This window comes from Lontra canadensis, unplaced genomic scaffold (assembly GCF_010015895.1).
Source record: "Lontra canadensis isolate GAN:19392208 unplaced genomic scaffold, GSC_riverotter_1.0 scaffold38, whole genome shotgun sequence".
NCBI lineage: Eukaryota > Metazoa > Chordata > Mammalia > Carnivora > Mustelidae > Lontra > Lontra canadensis.
In genome coordinates, this window is record NW_022631032.1 from 6,775,165 (window position 1) to 6,802,564 (window position 27,400).

The following is a 27,400-nucleotide window of genomic DNA, read 5'->3' on the forward strand; positions in this document are numbered from 1 at the left end:
ACCTTTTAATGCTGTGCTCAGTACCTCTTGGTATTCTCCTCCTCTCCTAGATACATAAAAAGTTTGCTCCATCTTTCAAGCCTAGCTCTGCCCTCAACTCCTCCCTAAAGCTTTCCCGGCTTTTGTCCACATAGCTCTTCTCCTTCTCTGAACGGCCCTTCCGGTTTCAAGGGGATCTTCTTTGTAAAGGATGGAATGTAAACAGCAGCAACAGCAGCAAAAACAATGTGTGCACTTCACCAATGAAACTGAAAACTACTCAAGATCAGAAATCGTACTTACTCTTCCCACAGTGTTTTCTTTTCTTTTCTTTTTAAGATTTTATTTATTTATTTGACAGACAAAGATCACAAGCAAGCAGAGAGAGGAGGAAGCAGGCACCCTGCTGAGCAGAGAGCAGGATTGGGGCTCCATCCCAGGATGCTGGGATCATGACCTGAGCCAAAGGCAGAGGCTTTAACCCACTGAGCCACCCAGGCGCCGCCCTACAGTGTTTTCTTACCAAATTCCCAAAGACACTAGCCTGTGCTTATTGCATCCTTTCTATTCATTCCTAGAAGCAGGCAACCATACTGGGAATAACAGTTTACACTGGGAAACGCCAAACGGATTGTAAACATTTAAAGACCCCAGGGACCTGGAAAATGGACTTTCCTGAGGTAAAAAACGTTAAGTGTGTATAAATGATGAACCATGGTCTACAAACGAAGAGTTCTTCCTGTAACAGCTAGAAACCTGGGGTCTTTGGTTGTACTTGTCATTCTTCTTTGGTTTGAATAACCCAATGACAGTTTTTCTTGTGCACCATGTGGGAGACGGGAAATCAAGAATATGCTAATGTAAGCAACAGAGTCTACTTGAGGATGGGTGATTTTTTAAAAAAAATATGACCTCGGTGTCATTTTGATTGTGTCTACTTACTCCTCAATTCTGCCTTTGCAGGATAAGAGGAGGAGTGGGAGGAATGAAAACAAGGAAATAGAGAAAAGGAACCTCATTTGTTTAAATGGAAAATTCCACGTTCAGGCTTATGTCTTGAAATAGGCAATTGAAAGTAGGTCCTATTGGTAGATGGGGAGGTATGGCTGATGAGGTTCATGTTCCCCTGTCTCTTCTGTCCAGAGAAACCCCACAAGCCTTTGGAGATTGAAGGCCAACCTGGGAGTTTGGGATCATTTTGGTCTGTGACCTTTGGGCCTTTTCAAGTGTTAATCTCCTATTCTTCATCTCATCCTGAATTAGAAGCTCATTGGCCTCCAGTGAAGGGCAGGGTACTGTTTGCTGGGACATTGAGTATTTCAAGTCTGTCAGGTACACAGATTAAACAAACATGAGTTCCCCTTCTCCCTGAAACCTAGTGTTTTTTGCAGGGTTGTTGTAGCTTTGTGTTTATTAGGCTGTATTTGCTATCAGTACTCTGTAGTCATTCCGTTGCAATTTTTTTAAAACTGCTTTTATTTCTTGTAGAGTTCCTATGGAGCAGTGGCTCACCAAGAGAAATCAGGTAGGATCACCTCACTCCTGTTTCAGAGGAGCTCTGAAAGGGGAATATAGAAGCAAAATGTCTGCCCTGCTCCCCAGGTGCTCAGGTGTGTGACTGCAGGGTGTTGTGGGACCCAGTGCATAAAGGAGACTGCTTCAGGGGCAGTGGGACACCCGCAGATGTGCTCTCTCAGCACTCCCACTGATCCTTGCCTTTGCCCACTCAATGTGATAATCTTTTGCCCATAGCCCTAGAGCTGATACAGGCCAGAAGATGTGACTCTCTGATGTCCCTTTGCTAACAAGGGTTCCATGAGCCTAATGGAACCTACCTAATCAAGTTGGTGACCAACTTGAGGTTTTCAGCCAGAGTGTGGGTCATCTGGATCTCTCTGTCCATCTGCTGCTTCTTTTAGGTCACTGAGGCCACCAGAGATCTTTCTAGGTGGCTTAGATTAGAAATGGAAGTTGAAGTAAAATATCATTAATGACCCCATTTTATCTATTTCAGAACTCCCAGTTTTTTCGCATCTTTGAAATAAAGCCACTCCTCCCTGCCAGTCCGTAGAGTGCCATGGTTTAATTGGCATAGTTTTTCCTCTCGAAGTAGCATATAATGTCCTAAGTAGCATATGATGTCCTAAGCTCCATGAAATATGGTGTCACAGGGTGGGTTCTCCAGGAAGCATAAACTGACCTGGAGTTGGGGGTACACAAGGTTTACAGTGAAAGGACAAGAGAAGAAACCAGATTGGGCACGTGGAGCCATCAGACCATAATGAAAACTTGACAAAGCTCTGCCAGCCCAAGAGCACTCATTTCTGGAGTCCCACATTGAACATGAATGGCCTTGCTCAGCCACGGATGAGGGCCACCCCTGAGAATAGCGTGACCTTGGCTGGAAAGCGGAAATAGACCGAGTGACTAACCACTGGACGCTGTTGCCTAGCCGTATTGCCCCTTCGTAACTGCATTGGGGTGGGGGTTAGAGGTCCAAGCAGCACACCTTCCTGTCAGCCACATGCAAGAAAAATAAGTTTTAGTCAGTTTTAATTCCACCAAAATTGTGCCATGAAACTGGAGTATGATGAAGAATTATTTACTGTAGCCCCATCAGTGCTCCACACACTTGCTGGACTGATGGGCAGTTGGAAAAATAGGCCCCAGTTTTTTTACCCCGCTGGTGGTATAGCTATGAGACATGTGATCTGCACTGCCCCCTAGTGGAGTTAGGCTTCATTTGCTTTGTAACACACCTTTTATTCATTTCCTTCCTTGTCCTGTCTTTCCCACTCCTCCCTCCTCATCCTCACCCACCCCTGGTGTTTTGTAGGATCACCTCCCAAATAAACTGACCCTCAAATCCTCATCTCAGAGTCTGCTTCTAAAAGAACCCCAAACCGAGGCAATGACAAAAGCAAACAAGTTATGGATAAAACCTCCGTATATATTTGGGTGACCTACCATGAAAAACTCTTGTATATCCTCAAATTATACGTCCAGTTGAAAAGGAGGATAGGGAAGGGGGTGAGAGGACCATCATCTCACTTTTGCACAAGGGAAACAGTCTTCTGGTGTGAAGTGGAATGACATCCTTTTCAAAGGAACCCACGCTCATTTCTTTATTTTTTATCTTCTCTCATTTTCCAGAGATGGCCACTCCTGAAGAAGACCACGGTTGGCAGATTCCCATTAATCACAGTGACTTCACAATTTTAAAAAAGAATGAGAGTCAGCTGTGTGAAGTCCTTCAGAATAAATTTGAGTGTGTCTGTACCCTGGTCTCTCCATCCGTGGAAGGGAACAGTGAGTCTCTGCAAGTCTTCAGAGAAATGCTAATTCCTGGGCTGGAGTTATCTGTTTGGAAGGACGACCTCACCAGACATGCCGTTGATGCTGTGGTGAATGCAGCCAACGGAGACCTTATTCATGCAGGAGGCCTGGCTCAAGCCCTGGTGAAAGCTGGGGGCTCTGAAATCCAAGAAGAGAGCAGAAGACTAGTTTCCAGATTTGGTAAAATACCAGTTGGTGAAATAGCTACCACAAAAGCAGGGAGACTTCCCTGCAAATTAATTATCCATGCTGTTGGGCCTCGGTGGATAGCAAAAGATTATCAGACATGTGCCTATAAACTGCAGAAGGCCATTATAAGTATTCTGAATTATGTTACCTTTCACAATCCAGACATTGAGACAGTAGCAATTCCAGCCCTCAGCTCTGGGATTTTCCAGTTCCCTCTGGACTTGTGTACAGAGATCATTGTGAAAACAATCAGCTTTTATTACCAAGGGAAGCAACTGGCCACTAATTTGAAAGAAATTCACCTGGTAAGCAATAAGCACCCTACTGTTGTTGCCTTTAAAAATGCTTCAGAAGTAATCCTAAGGACGAACAAGCTGGGATCCTGGATGAGTGAAGAAGCCATCCCTCCTTTCAAGACAGTTCTTGTGAACAATGTGACTCTCCAGATTGTCCAGGGTTACATCCAGCTGCAGGAGGTAAGTCTTTGTTTCTGTCCTCTTGTACTGCCAAAGGAGGTCCCTGAACTGTTTATTACCTATCAGGTATTTTTTTTTTAAATATGTACTATTTCAGATGCTGTTTAGAAAGCATGTTGTTGAAGCTAAGAGTACGGACTTGAGAGAGACCCTCTGCGTTTGAATGATAGCTTTGCCATTTGTAACTGGGTGATCTGAATCAAGTTATTTTATCTTTTGGACTCGGTCTCCTCATCTGTAAAATAAGAATAATAAGATCACGTGTATCAAAGAGCTGGAATCAATACACCTAAAGTGCTTAGAATAGAGCTTGGCACATGGTAACTATTTATGGTGATTATTGCCGCTACTCTTGGGCATCAGGAGGAAACAGAACAAGCTTCGATTCCAAGGAACTTAAAATCAATTAGACTTCTTTTATGTAAGAAAAAATTCTCGATTTGAAAAAAATCCCATTGGGGAAGAAAACCATCTGAACATTTCTGAAGCAACCTATCAAGAGTAAACAAAAAAGTCTTAATAAAAAATGAACTCATGGTATTTAACAGTATGTCAATTTATGACAAGAGTGTAAGGCAGTGGACCAAGAAAGATTAATTCAGAAGCTAGGAGTTTGAATCTGACCTCAAGTTATGATGGGTATGAACTGGGTGGTTAGAATGACTTGATCAGAGAGACACAAAAGTGTTAAGAGCCTAAAAATCATGGACTGGACCCGTCAGGAGATCTAGGTCGAGCTGTAAGTTGTATACTTCGTATACTGCTCTCTGTCAGGGGTTGGAGAGAATACAAAGGGCAAGTTAGGGTTTAGCCAGTGCTTATGGAACACCAAGGCCAGAGCCCTGGCCAGGAAGGGAGGGAATCATGGTAACAGTGAACTTGGGGATTTCTGGGTTGGTGCAACTCTCCTGCTAGGCAGAGCACCTTAAGGCTAGGAATCAAGGCATGTTCATCTTTGTAGCCGCAGGGCCCAGCTTGGCATGCATCTGGGTGTTCAGCAAATTATTGAAGCCAAAGTGAAGGGGGTAGCAGGGAAGAGAAAGAATATAAGGCTATATTCTTTTTATTTCTGCATCAGAGTTGTCACTCTTAAGTTTCTCCTATGGCCACAATCAAATAGACTTCATCATAAGTGAAAAAATGCCACTTCTTTTCTTGTTCTTTTTTTTCTTTTAAGATTTTATTTATTTATTTGAGAGAGAGAGAGAGAGAGAGAGCGCACTTACACACACACGAGCAGGGGGAGGGAGAAGTAGACTCCCCACTGAGCAGGGAGCCAGATGTGGGGCTCAATCCCAGGACCCTGGGATCATGACCTGAGCCAAAGGCACACACTTCACCTACTGAGCCAACCAGGCATCCCAAAATACCACTTATTTTCTACAAGACACAATTAGAAAAGAAGACAGGGGACCCCACAGGATGAAACATTGATTCAATAAGTCATTAATACACCACCTTAAAATTAAAATGGAAAAATCCTAGTTGAATAACTTACCCTTTAACTAAACTTTTATTATATTTCTTTGTTGCCAGCAACATTGAGAACCTTAAAGTTTTTCAAGGGTGCCAGTGCCCCCAAACTGGAAATTCTGATTGCACTTTCGAAGTGAAGCATTCATTAACGTCCATTAGAAGTACCTGGGTTGGGACGCCTGGGTGGCTCAGTTGGTTGAGCAGCTGCCTTCGGCCCAGGTCATGATCCCAGCGTCCTGGGATCGAGTCCCACATCAGACTCCTTGCTCAGCAGGGAGCCTGCTTCTCCCTCTGCCTCTGCCTGCCATTCTGTCTGCCTGTGCTCGCTCTCTCTCCCTCTCTCGCTCTGACAAATAAATAAATAAAATCTTTAAAAAAAAAAAAAAAGTACCTGGGTTGCCCTCAAAGGGAACCAAAGCAATCAGGATGACTTAGGGGTGTTTGAGCATGGGGCAGAAGCAAAAGGAGACCTTCCCCTGTAGCCCAGGCCTGAGGGCTAACTAGGAGGCGATACTACTGAAAACACAGCCCATGTGTATGCAGTCCATTTCCAAAGGGACAGATGAAGAACTGGTAAAAGTGGTTGCCCTCCAGACAGGTGAGTGCGTGGAGCATCCAGGGAACCCACCAAGAGGGAGGCCTATTTCCACTGAAGACTTTTTTGTCTCATTTGTATTTTCTTTGACCATGTACTGCTTTTTTTTAAAAACAGAAAAGCATTAGGAGGTAGAAATTTCCCAAGAAATTTTATTTCCACTCTCTTTAAACCAAACAGAAAATCCACACAGAAATAGCAAAAAGTGATAGCACTGGGGGAGCGGATGAAACCATGTATTGATGAAGGTTTAAACAAATCACAAGGAATGCCCAGAATCTTGGAATATGGGGGGTATAAAGCGGCAAGAGGCTGACAGACATTTGCAGTCAGAACTGTCTTATCCACACGCTTTGCCTAATTTCTGAATAGGACAAATGACTCATGGCAATCAAATGAAATTATGAGTTTCTGTCCACCGCTAAATGATAACCTTGTGCAAAACAAACACACAAACAAAAGATGTCTTGTGAATTTACAATCTTCAAAAGTATTTTTCAATATAAACTAAAGATTGAAGAAAAAGTAATTTAACAATGGATCCTCTGTTTTTTGTTTTTTGTTTTTCCTTTTCAGACGGATGTAATTGTTAATTCTGTAAATCCGCTCTGTGGTTTGGGATTTGGAGATGTGTCAACATCAATTCTACAACAAGCGGGAAATGAAATGGAATTGGAATTTAATGAAAAAATTACTGAAATACTAGAGTCTCCATTGGTACTGGTCACAAGAGGATTTCAATTGTCCTGTCAGTACGTATACCATGTGTTGTTGCATTCAGGACATCACAAACTGACTAAGGTAAGTTCGACATAAGTTTATCTTTATGTAGTCCTGTAGACTGCATAGTCTTTGTTGAATTTCCATCATGTCACTACATTTATGAAAATTTGATAAGTGAGATAGTCCTCGTTTTCTACCATTCTGAAATACAGGAAAAGCATTGTTGTCGCAAGTTAACTTAAGAAATTTAATTTTAAATATTACCTAACTCATGTCTAAATTTTAAGCAAGCGTACTGCGAACAGACCTGGAAAGAGTAGGTTCCCTCAGTCTACACATCTGTTCACCTCACCCCTCTGTGACCCTGTTGCCCTTTCCCTAAATGGACCTGGAATTCAGCCTCTCTGTATTTCCCTGCATCAGTTAAGTGCCAGGGGCACCTGGGACTTCCCTTCCAGTACTGCTCCAGGTAAATCTATCATCTGTGGTGTCTTCCCAGTTGGCTTTCTGGCCAACTCTTCACCCAAGACACATAAAATATACACATTAAAGAGTGGAGGGACCCACTCAAATATGAAGAGAGGGAAAGAGTCTCCTTCCCTGCCTTTGTTTATCTTTATTTTGTCACCATTTCTGGGCCTTCTTTGACTAAGAGCCCTCTAGTCCCAAACTGGCCCTCCAGTCACTCTCTACCCCCCAGTTTTCCAAGGCCCTTCCACAGACAACTTTCCTGTACTTCAGTTTGGATGTTGAAATGTTGATGTAAAGTTTAAATCTGCCAAATACGTTAGCACTTCTTGAGAAGAAAATACATAGGACATTAGGACATATCTTAAAGATGTTGGATAAAACTGCTTACTTATTTTTCCCTCTGTCTCCTTTATTAAACTTCTGAGAGCTCTTTGTTTCAACCTGGAAGCAGCAGGTAAATGGGAATAAACTGGCTCGCAGTCCAGGGGAGATGAACAAGGCTATATAAACTGGGAGAAATCATGGCACCCAAACAGACCCCTCAGTGACTCGCGTTTCTCATCATCTAACCATGTGGCTGTCATAGGCTCTCTAAGGAGGCATAGCCATGACCCTAAGGGAGAATAGAGGTGGGCATTGTAAGATGTGGGCAGGATCGAGAGGTGAGTAAAGTTTTATTCTGACTCAAAGGCTGATCTGTTTTTCCTACAGATACTGAGAATTGCAATGAAGGAATGTTTGGAGAAATGCCTTGAACTAAATAAAACTTCTATTTCCTTTCCTGCCCTTGGGACTGGAAACTTTGGTGTACAGAAGAGTGTAGCAGCCGAGATTATGTTTGATGAAGTTTTAGCTTTTGCCAAATGCCATTTGAAAAAGCAATTAACTGTAAAGTTTGTGATCTTTCCAGAAGAACTGGACACCTACATGGTAAGATAATATTTTAGAAATGTCCCATTCAGGGACGCCTGGGTGGTTCAGTCGGTGGAGCCGCTGCCTTCGGCTCAGGTCATGATCCCAGGGTCCTGGGATCGAGTCCTGCATTGGGCTCCTTGCTTGGCGGGGAGCCTGCTTCCCTCTCCGCCTCTGCCTGCTTGCGTGTGTGCTCTCTCTCTCTCTGACAAGTAAATAAATAAATAAATAAAATCTTTAAAAAAAAAAAAAAAAAGGAAAGGAATGTCCTATTTATTCATTCATTCATCCCATAACATCTGTGTAGTATCTCCAGTGTAAGACATGAGCTAAGCACTGTACAGCACAGTGATGTTCTAACTTGGTGAATTTAATGTTTTTTTAATTGCTCATCTCTGACCTAGTGAGGAATGTCATTAAAACAGCCATGTTACCCTGCTCCCTAAATTCTGTCTTTTCCTTTGTTGGCCTTTATTCTCCCCTCTGCTCCTCAAAGATAAGCAACCTTCTCGTTTCAGTGTGGGGGTCCTCTGCTCCTCTGTCTTCTCTCCCGCTCTGAGAACACAAGTATTCTGACAATTTCTTCAAAGACCTGTCTTCTGAGCCACCTTCAGACCCATACACTTAATCCTGTCTCATTTCCACTTGGTTATCCCATTGTCATATTTAGACCAACATATTTAAAACAAATTCTTTGTCTTCTCTCCGATTGATCAACTTCTTGGGGCAAGTTAATATACTTTTCCATGCTCCAGTTTCTTCATCTTTAAAGTGGGATAGTAGGGAAGCTTGGCTGGCTCAGTCAGTAGAGTATGAAACTCTTGATGTCAGGGTCATGAGTTCAAGCCCCACTTTAGGCACAGAGCTTATTTGGAAAAAAAAAAAAAGTAGAATAAAGTGAGGATAATAACTACCATCCTATGGAGCTGTTGTGAGCATTAAATGAGTTAATACACATAAAACACTTAGAACAGTACCAGGCATGCAGGGAAGCCCTCCGTGAGGGTTAGCTGTTGCATCAGCTGTAATGAATTGTAATTCACAGAGTGCTGACCTAAAGAGGAAACCAAGTGACCCGTTTGTTATCTTTTCTTCCTAATTAGATTATTAATTATTTCACAGCAGAGTTATCTTTGACTACTTTTGCCGTGTCCTCAGTACTGCCCCCAAATTCAATCTATTGTTTAACTTCTCTGTGGGTGACCCCAGAGGGAGGTCAGTAGTGGTCTGATACAAAGGGGAGGGACCAGTGTGTAGGGGCGTGTGTCCATGTGTCTGAATGCAGAGATCTGTGTGTCCAGCTGCTTTAGTTTTCACTTCATCTCAGCTTTTGCTTTAGAGTGGGCAGATTAAGTTGAGTTTCTAACATGTGAAAAGGTCCCTGATATATTCAGCATAATTAATATAGAGTGCTGTGAAGTTCTGCCTTTAACGTACCATCTCTGGGCTTTATGCTCACTTAACTGGCACTTCGAGAAGGAACTTGTTCTGATGTAAAGGAGCAATTAAAAAGGAAATGAAATAAGATACAGTGACTTAAAACAGATTTTCAAGACAGGTTTCTGATTCTGCCAATAGCAACATCCAAGTGCTAGCACAGCCTCCCAGGTGTGGGTCCAGGTATCGGGTATAAAGAGCCTTCCTCGGTGCCTGGCAGAGAGAGTGGCTCTGAACAATAGTCCTCTGACTGCTTTCTCTTCCACCTTGCAGCCTGTCTCCAGGTGGATGGTTGCCATTTTCTCTCTCCCGACAAGAAAACGAACTTATTCTTGTTCCAGCTTGCTCTTTCCTGGAACAAGTATTAAGGTTCTTTTTCCTTTTGCTGCTTGACTAGGCACAAGGAAGTTTGTAGCATTTGCTGATATTCGTTGCTGACATTTCTGAAGATGGAGTTGGGAAGAGATGCCCACAGTGAGCTCTCATTAGCCCATGTCAGCCAGCTCCAGGACACCAGGGTGTCTCTCCCACAGACTTATAAGCCAGTTACCCCGTAAAGTAGCTCACTTTCCAGACACAAGGAATCATCCAGTCTTGCAAATGAAGTTCTCCCTAAAGCAGAACTCAATCGATCGATCGATCCGTGGGCCCAGGTAGGTGCTCCGGGCACATTCCAGAACAGCTCAGGAAGGACCATCTTCCTACAAGGGGAATGAACTGCATGTAGAAAAGAAGGTTCATTCTCTTCAATACACAAACAAAAATGTACGTGGCAGTTCAAAAAACGTAGAAAGATCAACCACAATCTGAGGACTCCCCTAGGCAATGATAATAAAAACAGGTGCCGTGTGTTGCATCAACCAGGCCCTGGGCTACAGAGAAGCTGCAGAAAAATCTTTTTCAAATGAATTTCCATTTTATTAACTACAAGAGCACCTGCCTAGTTTTGTCTTCTCCAGTGAAGTGGCTGCAGACTTGGTTCAGTGCCTCACAGGCAATAACCAGAGCATTAATGTTTGTGGAATGAATGAATGATTATGTTTTGCCTTGGGATATACATATATATTCTCTTTATCTTAAGACCAGATTTCGGTTTTCTGTCTGGTTTTTCTATACTTGTTTCCCCTAGGTGTTCTAATAGATCGTGGTACTACACGATTTGGTGCTGTGATCGCTGTTTCTTAGGACTTCCCAAAAGGCTGCTATAGATTTGTGGCAATGGGGATAGAGACTGACAGAGTGGATGAGGTCAGGTGTGGTATGTGCAGGTAGGAAGAGGGATTTGAGGACTATGGCTAAAAGCCCCACTTATGACTCTGCTCTGTTTTGCTTCTTATAGGCTTTCAGCACTGAAATGGAAAAGACTAAATTCAAGCTATGTGGTTTCAGTAACTACAATGGTGAGTAAGAAATTCCCGGGTCTAGAAGTAGAGCCTGTGGGATGCCTGGGTGGCTCAGTCAGTTAAGCCACTGCCTTTGGCTCAGGTCTTGATCACAGGGTCCTGAGATCGAGTCCCGTGTCGGGCTCCTTGTCCCACAGGGAGCCTGCTTCTCTCTCTGCCTCTGCCTGCTTGTGCTCTCTCTCTGACAAATAAATAAATAAAATCTTTAAAAATTAAAAAAAAAAAATAGAAGTAGAGTCTGCTCACCAGAAGCTCATCCTCTTCATCATCTTAACTAATAGAAGGGACAAAAGGAAGAACTAAGCCCAATATATTTTCTCCTGTTTGGATACTAACCTGCTTGGCGTCTGAACATCATTCTGTTTTTGCCCAGTCCAGTTTCATGATATGAATAGAGAGAGGCTAAGCCGCGGTGGGTAATCCACAGTGTGGTTATTTACTTCACAGATAGCTCTCTATAATTTTTCTCTAAGAAAAAGTTCTGTCCTTCATAAGCTGACTGAGCCAGTGACTCTTTCTGCTCTGAATGGGGTCACATCTAAATGAGTCATTTTAGAAAACACATCTCAGTCATACCAGATAATAATAAATGGATTCACCTGATGCTCCCCAAACCTGAGAATCACTAGGATCATAATAGAAACTTCAAACAAATAAACAAACAAAAATATGTATGGCCCCCAACTCTACATATTCTGACCCAGGACCTCTGGATCTGGGCCAAGCATGTGTATTTTTCAGTAGCTCCTAGTCAGTTTTGCTGCTGAACTAGGTTCGGGGATCCCTGGACTTAACTAACCATGGCCAATGTGGGAGAAAGATGAACTGTGTCATGTAACTCCTTTCCTTTAGTGGAGCTGGAGTTGATGGAGTTGGAATTGCTTCATGACAACAAGGATGTGTACTTGTGAAGTGGTCTTTTGAGCTACAGTAGTCTAAAAATGTCAAGAACACTAGACATTCAGTGAGGAATAGAAACTGTTGGGGTATTTCCCACTAGGGTCACAATGACTTGCTTATACCCTTTAACAGAACAGTTCACTTATAGATGGGCCATGGTCCAGCAGTGCTGGAAACAAAGGCGGGGTTACTTGGAGAACTGTGGTCTGTCACTGTGCCTCTTATGAACCTCTTTATTTATCCGTAAAATGATGATAAAGACAGACTTTTGTCAGCATAAATAGAGATTATGTATGCAAAAATGTTCTGTTGCAAAGCATTGAATGAAGGCCAAAGAATAATGAGTGAGAGGATGGACAAACTACCCAGGGGAGAAACTACCTGGACAAACTACCCAGAAGAGGCAGAGAGTCCTTCTGATCTAAAAAGATCGAGAGTGGCTTCCTGGACAAGTGGGTCTAAGTTGGGCTTTATTGAGGATGGCAGATTTTCAGTGGCTCAAGCTGCTGCGGTGGGGCACCCAATGTGAAGAAAATGCCTAGAAGCAAACAAATGCAGTGCATGTGGGGGGAACCACACTGAACCAAGGGAAGGTAGACAGGAGTTTTAGGTGAGGCTAATATGGAAAAAGAACACACAAATGTCTCTGTTTTTAGTCCAAATAATAGGGCCACGTGTTACCATTTACTTTGGTCATTTTAAAGGACATCTGTAAAGGAATTATAATTATAGCACAGGACAATAATTGACCTTAATGATGGTTAATGGTAATGATCTCAGATTATCAAGGAAGAGCTGAACTATTTAGGAAGGCAGGGAAATGTGTTTTCATTAGAAATATTTAACTAATAAATATTTAACTAATAGACTAAGTAATCTAACTCATAAATATTTAACTAAGGTATTTGGTGCTAGAAGTGTATCCCCTAGTGATCTGAAAAATTAGTTTCCCAAAAGAACAATTTCCCCCCCGCCCCGGTAATGATGGGTAAGTGAAGTATCACCATGTATTGCTTCTCTTTTCTCCTAAAAAGTAATATAAACTCCCAGGGAGAACAAGGGTTAAAAAATAAACAAATAAACAAAATCCCTATGTCTCCAGTTTAAGAACTCTTTGTCACTTCATTGTCCAAAACATTGGCTTTTTTTTTTTTTTAACTCAGACCCTCTTCCTGCTGTCTCTCTCCTGGTACTATTTCAGAGTTCCTGGTACCACCCAACTATTCCATCGGGGAAAAGATGCTAATTACCACTACTAAACTCAGATCATTTATGGGGAGGCAGAATTATGTGAGTACTAGAGTCAGACTGCCCATACCTAGTAGCTCCACGGCTCCTACTTACTAGACCTTTAACCACGGGCAAGTTACTTAATAACTTTAAAAAGTTTCCTCATTTGTAAGATGAGGCTGTTAATAGTACTTATAAGGTTGTGAGGAGTGAACAGAATAATTTATGTGAAGCATTTAGAAATGCCTAGAACATAGTAGGTGCTCAATTTACTTTTCCCCTTATGTTATGTATCCCCATATACTTATGTTTTTGAGATTCATCCAAATAGCTAAAGTTCACTCCTTTTCATTGCTTTAATAATATTCCAATGCTGAAGGACATTTGGGTCATTTCTAGTGGGTTTTGCTGTTACAAAGGAGAAGGTGAATTTTCTTGTATATATCTCCTGATGCACACATACAAAAATTTCTTTACAGAACATAATTATGGGAGTAGTTGTTCCAGTTTTACACCCATCATAAATATATACAGAAGTTCCAGTTCCTCTATATCATCCCCAACACTTAATATTGTTAGACTTATTTTTTGCTGATCTGTTGGATAATTTTTCATATCCCTGATTGTCAGTGAAGATGAGCATCTCCTCACACATATCTGGGCCATTTATATTTACTTTTCTATGAAATCTTTTGTCCAGCTGAGTATTAGGTTCTTCCTTTTTCCTGATAATTCGAGAGAATTCTTTATATATTCTGGATACTGCTTCACCTATGAATTTCCTCTCAGCTAGTCCCCCCAATTTCTTTCTTTCTTTCTTTTCTTTTCTTTTTTATTTTTTTTTGCAATTTGAGTTGAGAGTTACCCCAATCCATCAGAGATTCTAATTCTTTATATATATCTTTGCTCCTTATACACATGGGTGGGTTGGAATCAATTTCCATGGCCTGTTCTGCTGGGATATACCATGTCAAGTAGTAGAAGCTGCTAAGCTGCAAATTCTGTGGAGACGTAAATTGTCCTGTTACATACAGATATGAAATCAAAAGGAATCCCAGGTAATGAGGTTATGGGTATTTCTTCTTTTCATTAAACTTGGATAATTTTCTAATTTTTCCAAAATAAATGTATTATTTTTATAATCAGAAGTACATATTTTTCAAAAGGAATTTTTGCCCTTTAAGCTCTATGGCTTTCAGAGATGTTTGATTTCAAACTCGATAGTAGCGAGAGGTTGAGGAAAATCTCAGTCAGCGGGACACAAAGGCATACCTCATTTTATTGTACTTTGTTTTATTGTGCTTCACAGATACCACTGGGTTTTTTTGTTTTGTTTTGTTTCGTTTTTCCAAATTGAAGGTTTGCAGCAACCCCGCATCAACCAAGCCAACTGGTGCCATTTTACCAACAGCCTTTGCTCACTTTATGTCTCTATATCACATTTTGATGATTCTTGGAATATTTCAAACTTCTTCATTATTACTGTATTTGTTATGGTGATCTGTGTTCAGTAATTATGACTCATGGAAAGTTCAGATGATAGCATTTTTTTTTTTTTTAGCAACAGAGTGTTTTTAAATTAAGGTAGGTACATTGGTTTTTAGACATATTGTTATTGCACCCCTAGTAGACCACGGTATAGTATAGACACAAATTTTATATGCACTAGGAAACCAAGACATGCATTTGACTTGCTTTATTGCAACAGTCACTTGATTGTGGTGGTGTGAAACCCGACCTGCGTCTCTGAGGCATGCCTATAATTGTTGGTTAACATCCATGGTGATATCACAAGGTGAGCTCATCTGTGAACTGACAAATGCAACATAGCAGGGGCGAGGCATGATTAAACCAACCCCTCACAGGCTGAACTCTGCCCTCAAGGAGACTGTAAATCATACATTTAGATTTCCTTCATATCTGACACAGCAATCAGAGCTAGGCACTTAATTGAAGCTGCTGCCGCTGGCAATGGTCATAATGTCCTCGGGACAAACATTGGCCTTGGTGTTTTGTTCAGCCCTGGTTTAAAACCCACCTGCCTTCTATGGATGTTTATGACAGTCTTTTCAGTCCCCCAGTTGGCCAGAGAGGAGAAAAGAGAAAATGGGCTCCAAGCTAAGTCTCCTGCCATCAGTCTGATGGGATCCAACCTGGAAAAGATGAAGGAGGCCCAAGCATGGATCCAAAGGATACTGACCCCCCAGGACCACAATATCATTGAGAATAATCTTATCCTCTATCTTGGGAAAAAAGAACATGACATTTTGACTCGGCTTCAGAATACCTTGAGGGTCTCTATCTCAGAGATTATCAGTCCAGAAAAGGCAATTTTAGAGATTAAAGGAGCCCAAGCTGACGTCATTGAGGCCGTTGTGAACATTGAACATATGCTGTGTGAAGTTCAAGAGGAAGTGGCAAGAAAAAAGGAACTAGCCCTTTGGAGCTTGTCAGGTGAGTGACTTTAAGTTGAAAAGTCAGCTCTTGCAAACTATTCCTTATGGGTGTGAGGACGTCTGTATGCATGTGGGTCAGAGATAGCATGGAAAAGAGAGCGGACCATGCTGGTTCTGTGTTAAGCTGTGACCTTTTATAACCGTTTTTTGGCTGTCTTTCTACCAGCAAGGTTAATTAGTAAATGAACACACACACACACACACACACACACAATGCACACACTCATGTGCACGCACGTGATTGGATTTACTTATGATGACATGGATTGCCTAAGAGGCAATTAAATGGAAAGCCTCCAGCTACATAAGCCAAGGCTCTGGGGAAAAATGTACATCTCTAATTCCAAAAATGGATCGTTCAAATATAGACACGTTCCACTTGATCAATTCATTTCTTTGAGTTTTATTGCATTTACGTATTTGTTGCTGGCAGCATTAGGAATCTTGAAATTACTTTGAGCTCTCTCATCACAGTAAATTATTATTCATGGTGTGAAGTACACTCAAGTATCTCCCATTCAGTGGGGCAAAAATCATCACAATGACTGGGAATTTGGGTCTGGAGAAGTCTTTTCGACATGGCCCTAGAGCTAACTAGGAAAATTACACTGTTGCAAATGTCAGCTTGGGAAACAGAAGCTTATTTCATTTATTTACTTGACTAATGTATATTGTATCCATGATATGTGTCAAGCACGTGGTGGGTGCTGGGAATACACTGATAAGGTGGACATTGTTTCCACTCAAAATCTAATTGAGGATACTGAGCTATGAAAGAGGGTGAAACTGTTCTGTGGGAGCATCTCGGACAGGCACTGTGATGTTGCAATTTAGAAAATATATTTCTTCATTCATATGATCCAACCTTATTTGTTATATATATTTGGTCTTCCTCCACATTCCTGGCTTATAGCTCTCAAACCCCGTGGATTTCCTAAGTGTGGAGAGTGATAAATGTCTTTTGTTACATCGAGGAGGTGACTTTGGAAAGCACCTAAGGATGGGGACTGGTCACCAGGAAACTTGACCTGTGATTGGAGGATTGGAACTCTTGGCATCCCCCAGTGCAACTTCTGGGGAGGGGGCTGGAGGTTGAATCAGTTGCCAATGGCCAATGATTTAGTCAGCTGTGACTAGGTAACGGACCTCCATAAAAATCCAGAAGGACAGGTTCAGAGAGCTTTCAGGTTGGTGAGCATGTGGAGAGCTAGAGAGTGTGATTCGCTGGGAGAGAGCACAGAAACTCCACACCTTTTCTCCCTTCCTTCCTTGCCTTATGCATCTTTTCAGTCTGGCTGTTCCTGAGTAATACACCTGTATAACAAACCAGTAATCTGGTACGTAAAATGTTCCTCCGAGTTCTGTGAGCTGCTCTAGCAAATAAATTGAACCCGAAGAGGAGATCATGGGATCCTCTGATGTATAGTCAGCCAGTCAAAAGTACAGGTAACAACCTGAACTTTCAGCCAGTGTCTGAAATCCAAGGAGAAGGTCATTGGAACCTTCAGTTTGTAGCTAGTCAGCCAGAAGCACAGGTAATAACCTGGTTTTTGACTGGTGTCTGAAGTGTGTGTGTGTGTGTGTGTGTGTGTGTGTGTGTGAAAGAGAGAGAGAGAGAAAGAGAGAGCGAGCAGTCCTGTAGGACTGAACTCTTAACCTGAGAAATCTGATTCTATCCTTGGGTAGACAGTAGCAGAATGGCTTGGTTGCATACATGGGAAACCCTCCTACCCACACAGACATTGGAATTGGGTCTCAGAATACCAGTTTAGACACCTAACCCAGACTTGGGAGGTCAAGGGGAGCCTTCTCAGAAGAGGCATCATAAATGGAGAATGAAGAATAGGAAGAAATTAGTAAGGTAAAGATACTTTCAAGCAATCAGACCATGGCAGGGTCTAGATTAGGAAAGACTTAATAAATTCCATGAGATTTCAGAGTTTTTCTTGAAATAAGGGAGAGCCTTGAAAGATTTTAGCAAAGATAAGGTCAGTTTCACTGTAACATTCATGGATTTGGTACAAAAATTCAGATGCAAATTTTCAAAGGACACCTCATTTTCACCTTGTGTTTGTAAAAATAATTCAGGCAGACATGGTCAAAGTGAGTGGGAGTTTACAGTAAGAAAAAGCATGGACAAAAATAATACACAAGAGGGGCACCTGGGTGACTCAAAAAAAAAAAAAAAAAACAGTAAAAAAATGGACAGGGCGCCTGGATGGCTCAGTGGGTTAAAGCCTCTGCCTTCGGCTCAGGTCATGATCTCAGGGTCCTGGGATCGAGTCCTGCCTCAGGCTGTCTGCTCAGCAGGGAGCCTGCTTCCTCCTCTCTCTCTGGCTGCCTCTGCCTACTTGTGATCTCTCTCTGTCAAATAAATAAATAAAACCTTTAAAAAAATGGACTCTCACTCTCTCTCTCTCTCTCTCTCACACACACACACATTCTCTCTCTCAAATAAATAAAAAACATTTTTAAAAAATTAAAAACATTGAACATAAAGAAATAGTATTCAAAAGTAATACACAAGAATGAGACCAAAGATTATGATTTCTACTTAGCTTTTGAAAGGTAATGACTATGGATATTTAAACTGACACAAGAGTACACTTCCCAAGAGAACAAGAGACAAAGAAACACTGTTCTGTAAAGCTTGCGGCATTGCTTTAAAGTAACTGCATTCATAGGGTTGACCTATTCTCCCAGCTATTGACAGTTAGTCCTGTTAAGTCCCTGGTTCTGCTGCAAGATGGCACTTTTGATAGTCGATGACTAAGCATATAATTCCACAGCTGTGTTTCAGAGGCTCCTACACCCTTACCCTCTCTCATCCAGATTGGGACTAGTTAACAAAATTGATACATTTTCTTTTTTCTTCTTTTTTTTAAATTTAATTTTATTTTTTCAGTGTTCCAAGATTCATTGTTTATGCATCACACCCAATGCTCCATGTAATACGTGCCCTCCTTAAAAGCTACCACCAGGCTCACCCAACCGCCCACCCTTCTCCCCTCCCAAACCCTCAGTTTGTTTCTCAGAGTCCACAGTCTCTCATGGTTCGTCTCCCGCTCTGATTTCCCCCAAATCACTTTTCCTTTCCTTCTCCCAATGTGTTATTCCTTATGCTCCACAAGTAAGTGAAACCATATGATAATTGACTTTCTCTGCTTGACTTATTTCACTCAGCATAATCTCCTCCAGTCCCATCCATGTTGATACAAAAGTTGGGTATTCATCCTTTCTGATAGAGGCATAATACTCCATAGTATATATGGACCATATCTTCTTCTTTTTTTTTTTTTTAAAGATTTTATTTATTTATTCGACAGAGAGAGATCACAAGTAGGCAGAGAGGCAGGCAGAGAGAGGAGGAAGCAGGCTCCCCGCCAAGGAGAGAGCCCGATGCGGGGCTCGATCCCAGGACCCTGGGATCATGACCTGAGCCGAAGGCAGAGGCTTTAACCCTCTGAGCCACCCAGGCGCCCCTGGACCATATCTTCTTAATCCATTCGTCTGTTGTAGGGCATATTCTCCCTTTCCACAGTTTGGCGACCGTGGCCATTGCTGCTGTGAGTATTGGGGTAGAGATGGTCATTCTTTTCACTACATCTGTATCTTTGGGGTAAATACCCAGTAGTACAACTGCGGGGTCATAGGGTAGCTCTATTTTTAATTTATTAAGGAATCTCCACACTGTTCTCCAAAGTGGCTGCACCAACTTGCATTCCCACCAACAGTGTAAGAGGGTTCCCCTTTCTCCACATCCTCTCCAACACTTGTTGTTTCTTGTGTTGTTAATTTTGGCCATTCTAACTGGTGTGAGGTGGTATCTCAATGTGGTTTTGATTTGAATTTGCCTGATGGCGAGTGATGATGAACATATTTTCATGTGTCTGTTAGCCATTTGTATGTCTTCTTTGGAGAAGTGTTCTGTTCATGTCTTCTGCCCATTTTTTGATGTGATTATCTGTTTTGTGAGTGTTGAGTTTGGGTTCTTTATATATCTTGGATATCAGCCCTTTGTCGGTAGTGTCATTTGCGAATATCTTCTCCCATTCTGTGGGTTTTGTTGACTGTTTCCTTTGCTGTGCAGAAGCTTTTGATCTTGATGACATCCCAAAAGTTCATTTTTGCTTTTGTTTCTTTTGCCTTTGGAGACACATCTTGAAAGAAGTTGCTGTGGCCGATGTCGAAGAGCTTACTGCCTATGCTCTCCTTTAGGATTTTGATAGATTTATGCCTCATGTTGAGGTCTTTTGTAAAATGGATACATTTTCAGTGAGTTATTACTACAAGGAATGTCAGCTATCCATCAGGGCGATAAAATTTAAATACGGAAGTTAGGAGTTTCCTCTTCCATGCTGCTATTGTAATCCTTCCTGGGGAGCACTTCTGACAGCAGGAGTTTGTGGATCTTTGAGTCTGCAGTGCTCAACCCAGGTCCCCAACCCAGTGCCAGCAGGTAATAGGAGCTCAGTGAATGGTTGCTGAACTCAAGTGAGCTGAACTCTATTACTATACCTTATATATGTCGGCTGTTGCTCTTGAGATTTAATTTATAATCTCCTCCTTTGAAATTTCCTGCCTCTGAAATTTCTCTGCTATGGAATTTTGTTCCCCCTGCTTTCTAGATTTACAGCTTGGCCCCTCTAGTGAATTTCTTTGGATTTATCATCTGCTTTCTGTGGTTAGATTGAGCACGTTCAATTAAATAATGTGATGGGAATTATGTCATTTTTGTTTACTTGAGTTTAAGTCAAACTGAAAATAAACTGAGGGGTGACTGGGTGGCTCTGTAGGTTTATCCAGTGCTGCATCAGTCTCCCTCTGCCCTTCCCCCCTGCTCATGTGAGCATGTTCTCTCTCCCCCAAATAAGTAAAATCTTTAAAAAAAAAAAAAAAGAAAAAGAAAAGAAACTGAAAGAAAATAAGTCTTTTTGGGGTTTTCTGTTTGTTCACATGTATGTATATTTATTCCAACAAGCAGTTGGTAGGCAATAACAGGTTGTCCCTTGAATTTAAAAAGGAAGGTAGGAAAGTTAAGGAAGAAGGAACAAAGGAAGGAAGAAAGGAAGGAAGGGAGGAAAGACAGAACATAAACTCTTAACCTCCAAAGTTTGCTTTTTGTGGTTGGGTGCATGTGAGTGATGTATGTACCAAATATTCTGCCTTTCCACTTGCAGAGAGCGCTGGTGAAAGCCAGGTTTATATTAGCTGTGTGATATCAGCCAAGTCACTTAACTTCTCTGAGGTTTTTTTTTTTTAATATTTTATTTATTTATTTGACAGGCAGAGATCACAAGTAGGCAGAGAGGCAGGCAGAGAGAGAGGTGGGGTGGGGGTGGGGCGCAGGCTCCCTGCTGAGCAGAGATCCTGATGCAGGGCTAGATCCCAGGACCCTGGGATGATGACCTAAGCCAAAGGCAGAGGCTTTAACCCACTGAGCCACCCAGGCGCCCCTTCTCCGAGTTTTAATTTTGTTTTTTGTCAAGGTGTGTTAGTTATTTCAGTGGCAGTGTTGTAATAGTCAAATGAAGTTGAGATATGAAATCTTTTTGAAAATCTTTAAGTTTTATATAAATGTCATACTATTTTTCATCATTCCTTAATGTTTTATTTATGTTTTTTTATAATAAAAAATAAGGAATAAAACATTCCTTATGTTTTATTGTGCCTGTGTATTTTTGTTGATGAGCATCCTGGCCAGAAATATAAGCATTTCCTATTAGCAACATACTTATACATTATCTTACAACATCGATGGGGGAAGTATATACTAATGTTCTTTTTTCTCTCACCCCCTCAGGCTCGTTATCTAAATCACGTGAAGACAAATTTATTAACCCCCTCTTCTATCCCATGCCTTCTCGTTATACTGTACTCTCCTTTCATGTCCTAAACATATAAGGCATACAATTTAAACTGGCTAATCCATTTCTTTAAATTTCTTTAATTTGTTTTATTAAATTTCTTTATAAATCTTTTTCCTCTCACAGAGCATTGAGACAAAGTTTTATGTTATTCATTTTTAGGGCAGTGGTCTAATTGGCAACCCCCAAACCAGGATGAAATGAAAAAGAATACATTTCTGAAATGCCTAAAGCTTTCAACGGAGGAAATTCAGGCTCAGAAGAAACAGTTTGAGAGTTGTGGTTTGCAGGTTATAAAGGTACACTTAATTGTGGGAAGGATTCTACTCATCTTGCTATCATTTGGTTCTGTAACTGAGAGAAAAACTCAGCTGCTGAGGACTCTAAGCCAGCTGCTCATTGACCTGGACCCGGAGGATTAAGACTGAAAGTCGGGCGGGGTGGGCAGACACAAAGTGTATAGTTGGAATCAGAAGAAAGGAATGATGGCAGGAGGTACAGAAGCACCCATCAAGCCTCAGGGATAAACTTGTCTGCCTATCTCGAAGCAGTATGAAAAAAAAAATAGAATAGCATTTATTACACTGTATTATAATTGTTCACCTACTTTTTACCTCCTGTTAAACCAGGAGCTTTTAAGAAGGCAAAGACTGTCTACACTGTTGACCCTTTTGTTACCAGTGCCTGGCACGTAGGGATTCACTCAGTGAATTTTTATTACATGGATTTATCAAAGAAGGGACAGGGAATTTTGAAGAGCCAGAAGTCAAAGTAGGAGAGGGGTGGGAGCCAGGAGGACTCTTAAAACACTTTATATGAAAAGCAAGTTGCATGCCTAGTAATACACACAGCCTTTCTCTTTGAAGCAGAGTATCAAGCAACATACATTGCGCTTCTCACTTTTTTTCCCAGTTTTTTTTCAGTTTTTCATATCCTTGGGTCATAGGTGGAGAAAATAGACAATGAGGTTCTCATGGCTGTCTTCCAAAAAAAGAAGAAGATGATGGGAGAGAGAACACAGGGGAAGCCTGTGAGCCACAGGCTGTTTCAGCAAATTCCTTTCCAGTTCTGCAAAGATGTATGCAGAGTTGGCTTTCAAAGAATGTACTCGGTGCCCTGCGGTAGGTATCAGCTCCTCATCTTCGGGGTCTCTGTATGTGGGGAGTGGTGAGCAGACCCCAGCAGATGACTCACCATTTGTGGTTTTTGTTGCTTTGGTTAAGGGAACCCTGGCAACTGGGATATAGTGATTGAGTCATTTGGAAAGGGTCATATTTTTTGTTTGTCCTTCTTGTTTTGTTGCTGATGGGTTTAATGCTGATGAAAGCTTTTGCGGTAAGATGTACAGTTCACTGTTTTTCTCTTTTCTGTGGTTATGTGTCTTATCTGCCGAAAGCACCCTGAAGTTTTTTTTCTTAGCTCCACAAAATAATTATCAACACTACCAAACCTCATCCCTTAATTAAAAGGGCATTTTCCTGAGCTTAATAAAGTTGCTCTTTTCTCTTCCATCTTCTTCATTTCCTGTAGCCTGCTAGTGAATGAATTAGATAGCATCTGGCAGGTGAAGTAAACAATCCTTTAAGATCCTTTTCAGCTATGGGAGTTCTACAGTGTGTAGCTTCCATATCTCTTTTCAGTTGTACAACAATACTGCATACTTAATTGCTGTATTGTCCCCTCTAGATCTCTCCAAAGGAGGCAAAGAAGCTTAGTAATAATCATGGAGGATACTAGCCATACAGCTTGATTTGCCTGATCTATTGATTCTGTTCTTGATTTTTACCTTTCAAAATATGTAGCATGATCCTTGCTGTGAAGCCAACTCCAGATCTTAATTTCTAGAAAGCAACGGGTCTGGAAATCATCATCTCTTTGCCCCCAGAGAGAACATAAACAATACCTGGAGTAAAAACTGAACATGGGAAGTTCCTGGGGGTAAAAAATTTTTAAATGGATCCCTACCAAGAAAAGAACTCTTTGAGTGTAGTCAGAAGAGTGATATTGGTTAAAGTCTTAAAAATTCACAACTTCTGTCTGCTCCCAAACCCGTCGTAACTGGCTTCTTCTCTGCACTCCCCGCTCCCATCCCTACGTAAACTACTCTCACTAAGACCATCACTGTCCTCCTATTTATAAAATCCAGTAGTGCCTTCTTTTCAGTCCTGTGGCAGATGCTGCAAATTGCCTGACATCTGCACGCATCTTTCTTCCTAAAAGGCACACACATCACCTCCCAAGGAAGACAGCCCCAAAATCTCGTCCTATCTCATCAGCCTTGAGTCCAGAAAGTCCTCTTAAAGCTTAAAAGCAAGGTAATTGCCCTAACCCAGTCATTATATAATGATAGGAAGAGCAGGAAAACTGCAGTAAAAAACTCCCATTTCTAGGGATGCCTGTGTGGCTCAGAGGGTTGTGTCTACCTTCTGCTCAGGTCATGATCCCAGAGTCCTGGGAGGGAGCTTCACATGCTTCTTCCTCCCCTTCTGCCTACCACTCCCCCTGCTTGTACTCTCTCGCTCTGTCAAAAAATAAATAAGCGCTTTAAAAACAAAACCAAAAACACTCCCATTTCTATAGGGGAGAAGGAAAGTCATGGTCCATACAATTAATCCCATGCCGCCGGACAGGGATAGCGAAGACAGTATTCCGGGAGTGGACTAACACCCTTGTTTGGCACTCTGGGAAGAATCTTCCCTATGCGTTGCCATCTTTGGTCATTTCTGGACCCACTGCGGCCTGTGGCCTATCAGGGGTCCGTGGATTGCCTCAGGGACTAGAATGCTCTCAGGCTACTGACAGCCAGGCTTACAGTTTCTTCAGCAATACAGTTCCTTTAAAACCTTAGCAGGCATGAAGCCTGTTTACTGCTGGTCAAGTTTGTGTCTTCAAAGCCCAGCCAAAGGTCTTGTCTCCATCTAGTCTTGAAGCCTCAAGATTCTGGCCTTTTACCTACTGGCCTCGGTGCTCTGTCCACATCCCTAGCTTTTAGCTTAAAGCCGCTGCCTGAGGCGATTCAGATAATAGATTCACTGGGGAGATACTGTCCATAATGGGACTTGAGCCAACATGTCTGGTGAGCGTGCGTAACCAAAGGTGCTTGAGAAACCCAGGAGACATTTTATCACTGCCAAAGTTATTTTGCAACTCTTCTTTTTTAACCCAGTTTTCATTTGGAGTACAAAGGTTCTTGGCTTTATTTATTTATTTCTTTTTTACCCCTGCAAGTTTCCCAATTATGGGATTCTCAGTCAATTTAGACGGCTAACTATAGGCAAAGTGGGCTTCTATGAATGAAGCTTTATATATATATTTTCTGTCTTGGCTTACATTCCAGCCAGTTCTGATTTTATCTCTTGCTTGCAGGATTTGCCCAAATGTAGCAAGAAGGAGCCTCCATGCTTGCAATGTGTTTTATTGGGTTCATTCACTCATTCATTCGTTCTTGAGCACATTCTGTAAGTCAGGCCCTGTGCTCGGTGGGAGGAATACAACAGTAAACACAACACAGAGTTCCTGCCCTTATAATTTATAATCTAGTGAGTCCATCTGTTGGGTGTTTTCTGGAGTTCTAAAGGAAGCTTTTTTTTTTTTTTCCAACCCTACGATGTCCCCCAGGGTGATTGCACCTATACCTATAGCTTCAACTCCTACCTCTGATGACTTACAGATTTGTAACTCGAAGCCCCTTCTTCTCTCCTGACCTGCAAGTCCATATCTCCAACTGTCTTTTGAATATTTCTGCCTAGATGTTCCATAACCACCTTGGACTGAACTTTTTCCTTGGCCATACTTTTCCCTAAGAAATAGGTGCTTTTTCCTTACCCTCCCCCTGCCATACCCCCTATCCTGGCTAATACCATCACCATCTATATATGAGGTCTTCTAGCTGGAAACGTTATCTTCTTCCATTCCTCCTTCCTCTTACTCTAGGTTCAGGCAGTCACACAGCCCTGCTGGTTTCCTCTTGAAACATTCTCAGCCCAGCCTCATCTCTCTATTTCTGTTGCCTTTGTTCTTCTTCCCCTGGGCCCAGATGATGACCAGGTCCTTTCTTGCCTCAAAACCACAACTCTATCCAACCTATCCTTTTCTCTGCTTCCAGAATTGTCGTGCTAAAAACATACATGCCTGTTTAATATCTACTTACCTAGCTGCCTGCGAGGTAAAACTCCAACCCCATTGGCAGAGCATGTAAGGACCTAGGTTCCCCTGCTCCTGCATCATTCCCCCCCTCCCCCATCACTCACTGTGTTCATCCACATGTCAGCCAGGAACTACTTAGAGTTTCCTAAATGTGCTTTGTTATAAGCTTTATCTTTTTTGCCCCAATATAATGAGTAGCAAGAACTCAATGGGTAGAGAAACCAAGAGCAAGATGAAAATTCCAGGAAAGAAATCTTTGATTTTTATCTCAAAATATTTTCTCTCCACATAAAACTGTGCTGTACTTTACCTGTTTACATGTGGGTGTTTCCCTTTGTGAATTTTTGAGAACAGGGATCATGTCTTAGTTATTCTAGAAGCCCGAGAGCTGAACTGTCCAACTGGTAGCCATTGGCCACATGTGACTATTGAGCACCTAAAACGTGGTTAATCTGAATTGAGATGGATTATAAATGCAAAATATACACTGATTCTAAAGACCACTACCCAAGGAAAGAATATAAAATATCTCCTTAATAATTTTTTATATTGATTACAAGTTGAAATGGTAACATATTGGATAACACAGATTAAATAAAAATTACTAAATTAATTTTATCTGTTCCTTTTTACTTTTTTATGTGGCTACTAGAAAATTTAAAATTACATATATGCTTACATTGAACTTTTGTTGTTCAGTGCAGCTCGTGAGCCTGCAACAATATTTGGTTAAATCCGAAGTAAATGTAAAGAAAAAAATAGGGAGGAAGGGAAATAAAAAAGGAAGTAGGTATATAAATGTAAGCTGTTATTAGGCTGATGATATCAATGATAATTTGTCTCAGTAGGACAACTTTAGGTGTCTTTGCTGCAGACAGGGACTTGAGACCAGGAGGTGGTGATTATTTAGAGGACTAGAGAGAGATTACATAGTAGTACCCACATAGGCAATACGATTCATCAGATCCTAATAATCTTTTAACTTTTTTTTCTCTTCTCAGACCCAAAATATGGAGTTGGTATATACTTCACCAAGAGCCTGAAAAACCTAGCATACCGGGTCAAGGAAACATCGGCCACAGACGAACTGATATATGTGTTTGAAGCTGAAGTACTCACAGGCTCCTTCTGTCAGGGTCATCAGTTACAGATCACTCCCCCACCATTGAGTCCTGGAGACACAGACTGCCATGACAGTGTGGTTGACAATGTCTCCAGCCCCGAAACCTTTGTTATCTTTAGTAATACTCAGGCTATGCCCCAGTATTTGTGGACTTGCAGCCAGGATCGTGTACAGCCACGGGATTACTCGTCAAGACCAAGGATGCTGTCTTCACAGCAGCCTAGAGCAAGATTCTCAAGGGGTAGCTCTGTTGACTAAATTCCACATCATTTTAACTAGTGCCATGTGCTTGCTTTGGAGGAACTCTCCAAGTAATGACCAGTAGTGAGTCAGAGAGTGGTTTGAATAGGTCAGATGGGTTGTCCGTATGGACCAATTGGGTTATTGAAGAGACCCAGCACAAACTAGCATCTTGGTTCTTTCATCTTTGTCTTTACCTCTTGGGATTGGGGTGGGTAGATCCCAACCCAAACACTCTCACGTCTGTTCGCTCTCCTTCAAATTGTCCTTTCATCTGTTTTACTATAGGTAACAGCAAAAATGTTTTACATATGATGAAGGGGAATTTCTAGTATATAATCCAAGCCTTTTTAAATGATAGTATAACACTTGGGTGATTTTAGATTTTCCAGAAAATCTTATATAGCGTTTTAGATATTAAAATACACAACCTTTGTCTGA

At 41.6% G+C, this 27,400-nt stretch overlaps 1 protein-coding gene across 2 annotated transcripts; it reads left to right on the plus strand.

Annotated features, from left to right (window-relative positions):
• Nucleotides 1-556: 556 nt before the first annotated feature.
• PARP9 (poly(ADP-ribose) polymerase family member 9) lies at nt 557-27,400 on the plus strand. Of its 2 annotated transcripts, none has more exons than XM_032869523.1 (9): nt 557-659; nt 1,468-1,589; nt 3,133-3,980; nt 6,628-6,852; nt 7,957-8,175; nt 10,934-10,994; nt 21,613-21,749; nt 22,397-22,571; nt 26,598-27,400. In XM_032869523.1, exons 2-9 carry the CDS (start codon nt 1,475-1,477, stop codon nt 26,975-26,977), a joined length of 2,160 nt encoding a protein of 719 aa, XP_032725414.1. In that variant the 5' UTR covers nt 557-659; nt 1,468-1,474; the 3' UTR covers nt 26,978-27,400. The 2 variants fall into 2 exon arrangements, with proteins under 2 accessions (XP_032725414.1, XP_032725413.1); XM_032869522.1 differs by lacking the exon at nt 557-659 and adding an exon at nt 15,201-15,581.

Excerpts from the sequence above, each read along its gene's own strand:
- PARP9 (XM_032869522.1), top strand. The coding sequence starts at position 1,475 with ATGGAGCAGTGGCTCACCAAGAGAAATCAGGTAGGATCACCTCACTCC. Across the intron at positions 6,853-7,956 it reads GACATCACAAACTGACTAAG|ATACTGAGAATTGCAATGAA; the intron begins GTAAGTTCGACA and ends TTTTTCCTACAG. Across the intron at positions 10,995-15,200 it reads TGGTTTCAGTAACTACAATG|TCCCCCAGTTGGCCAGAGAG; the intron begins GTGAGTAAGAAA and ends CAGTCTTTTCAG.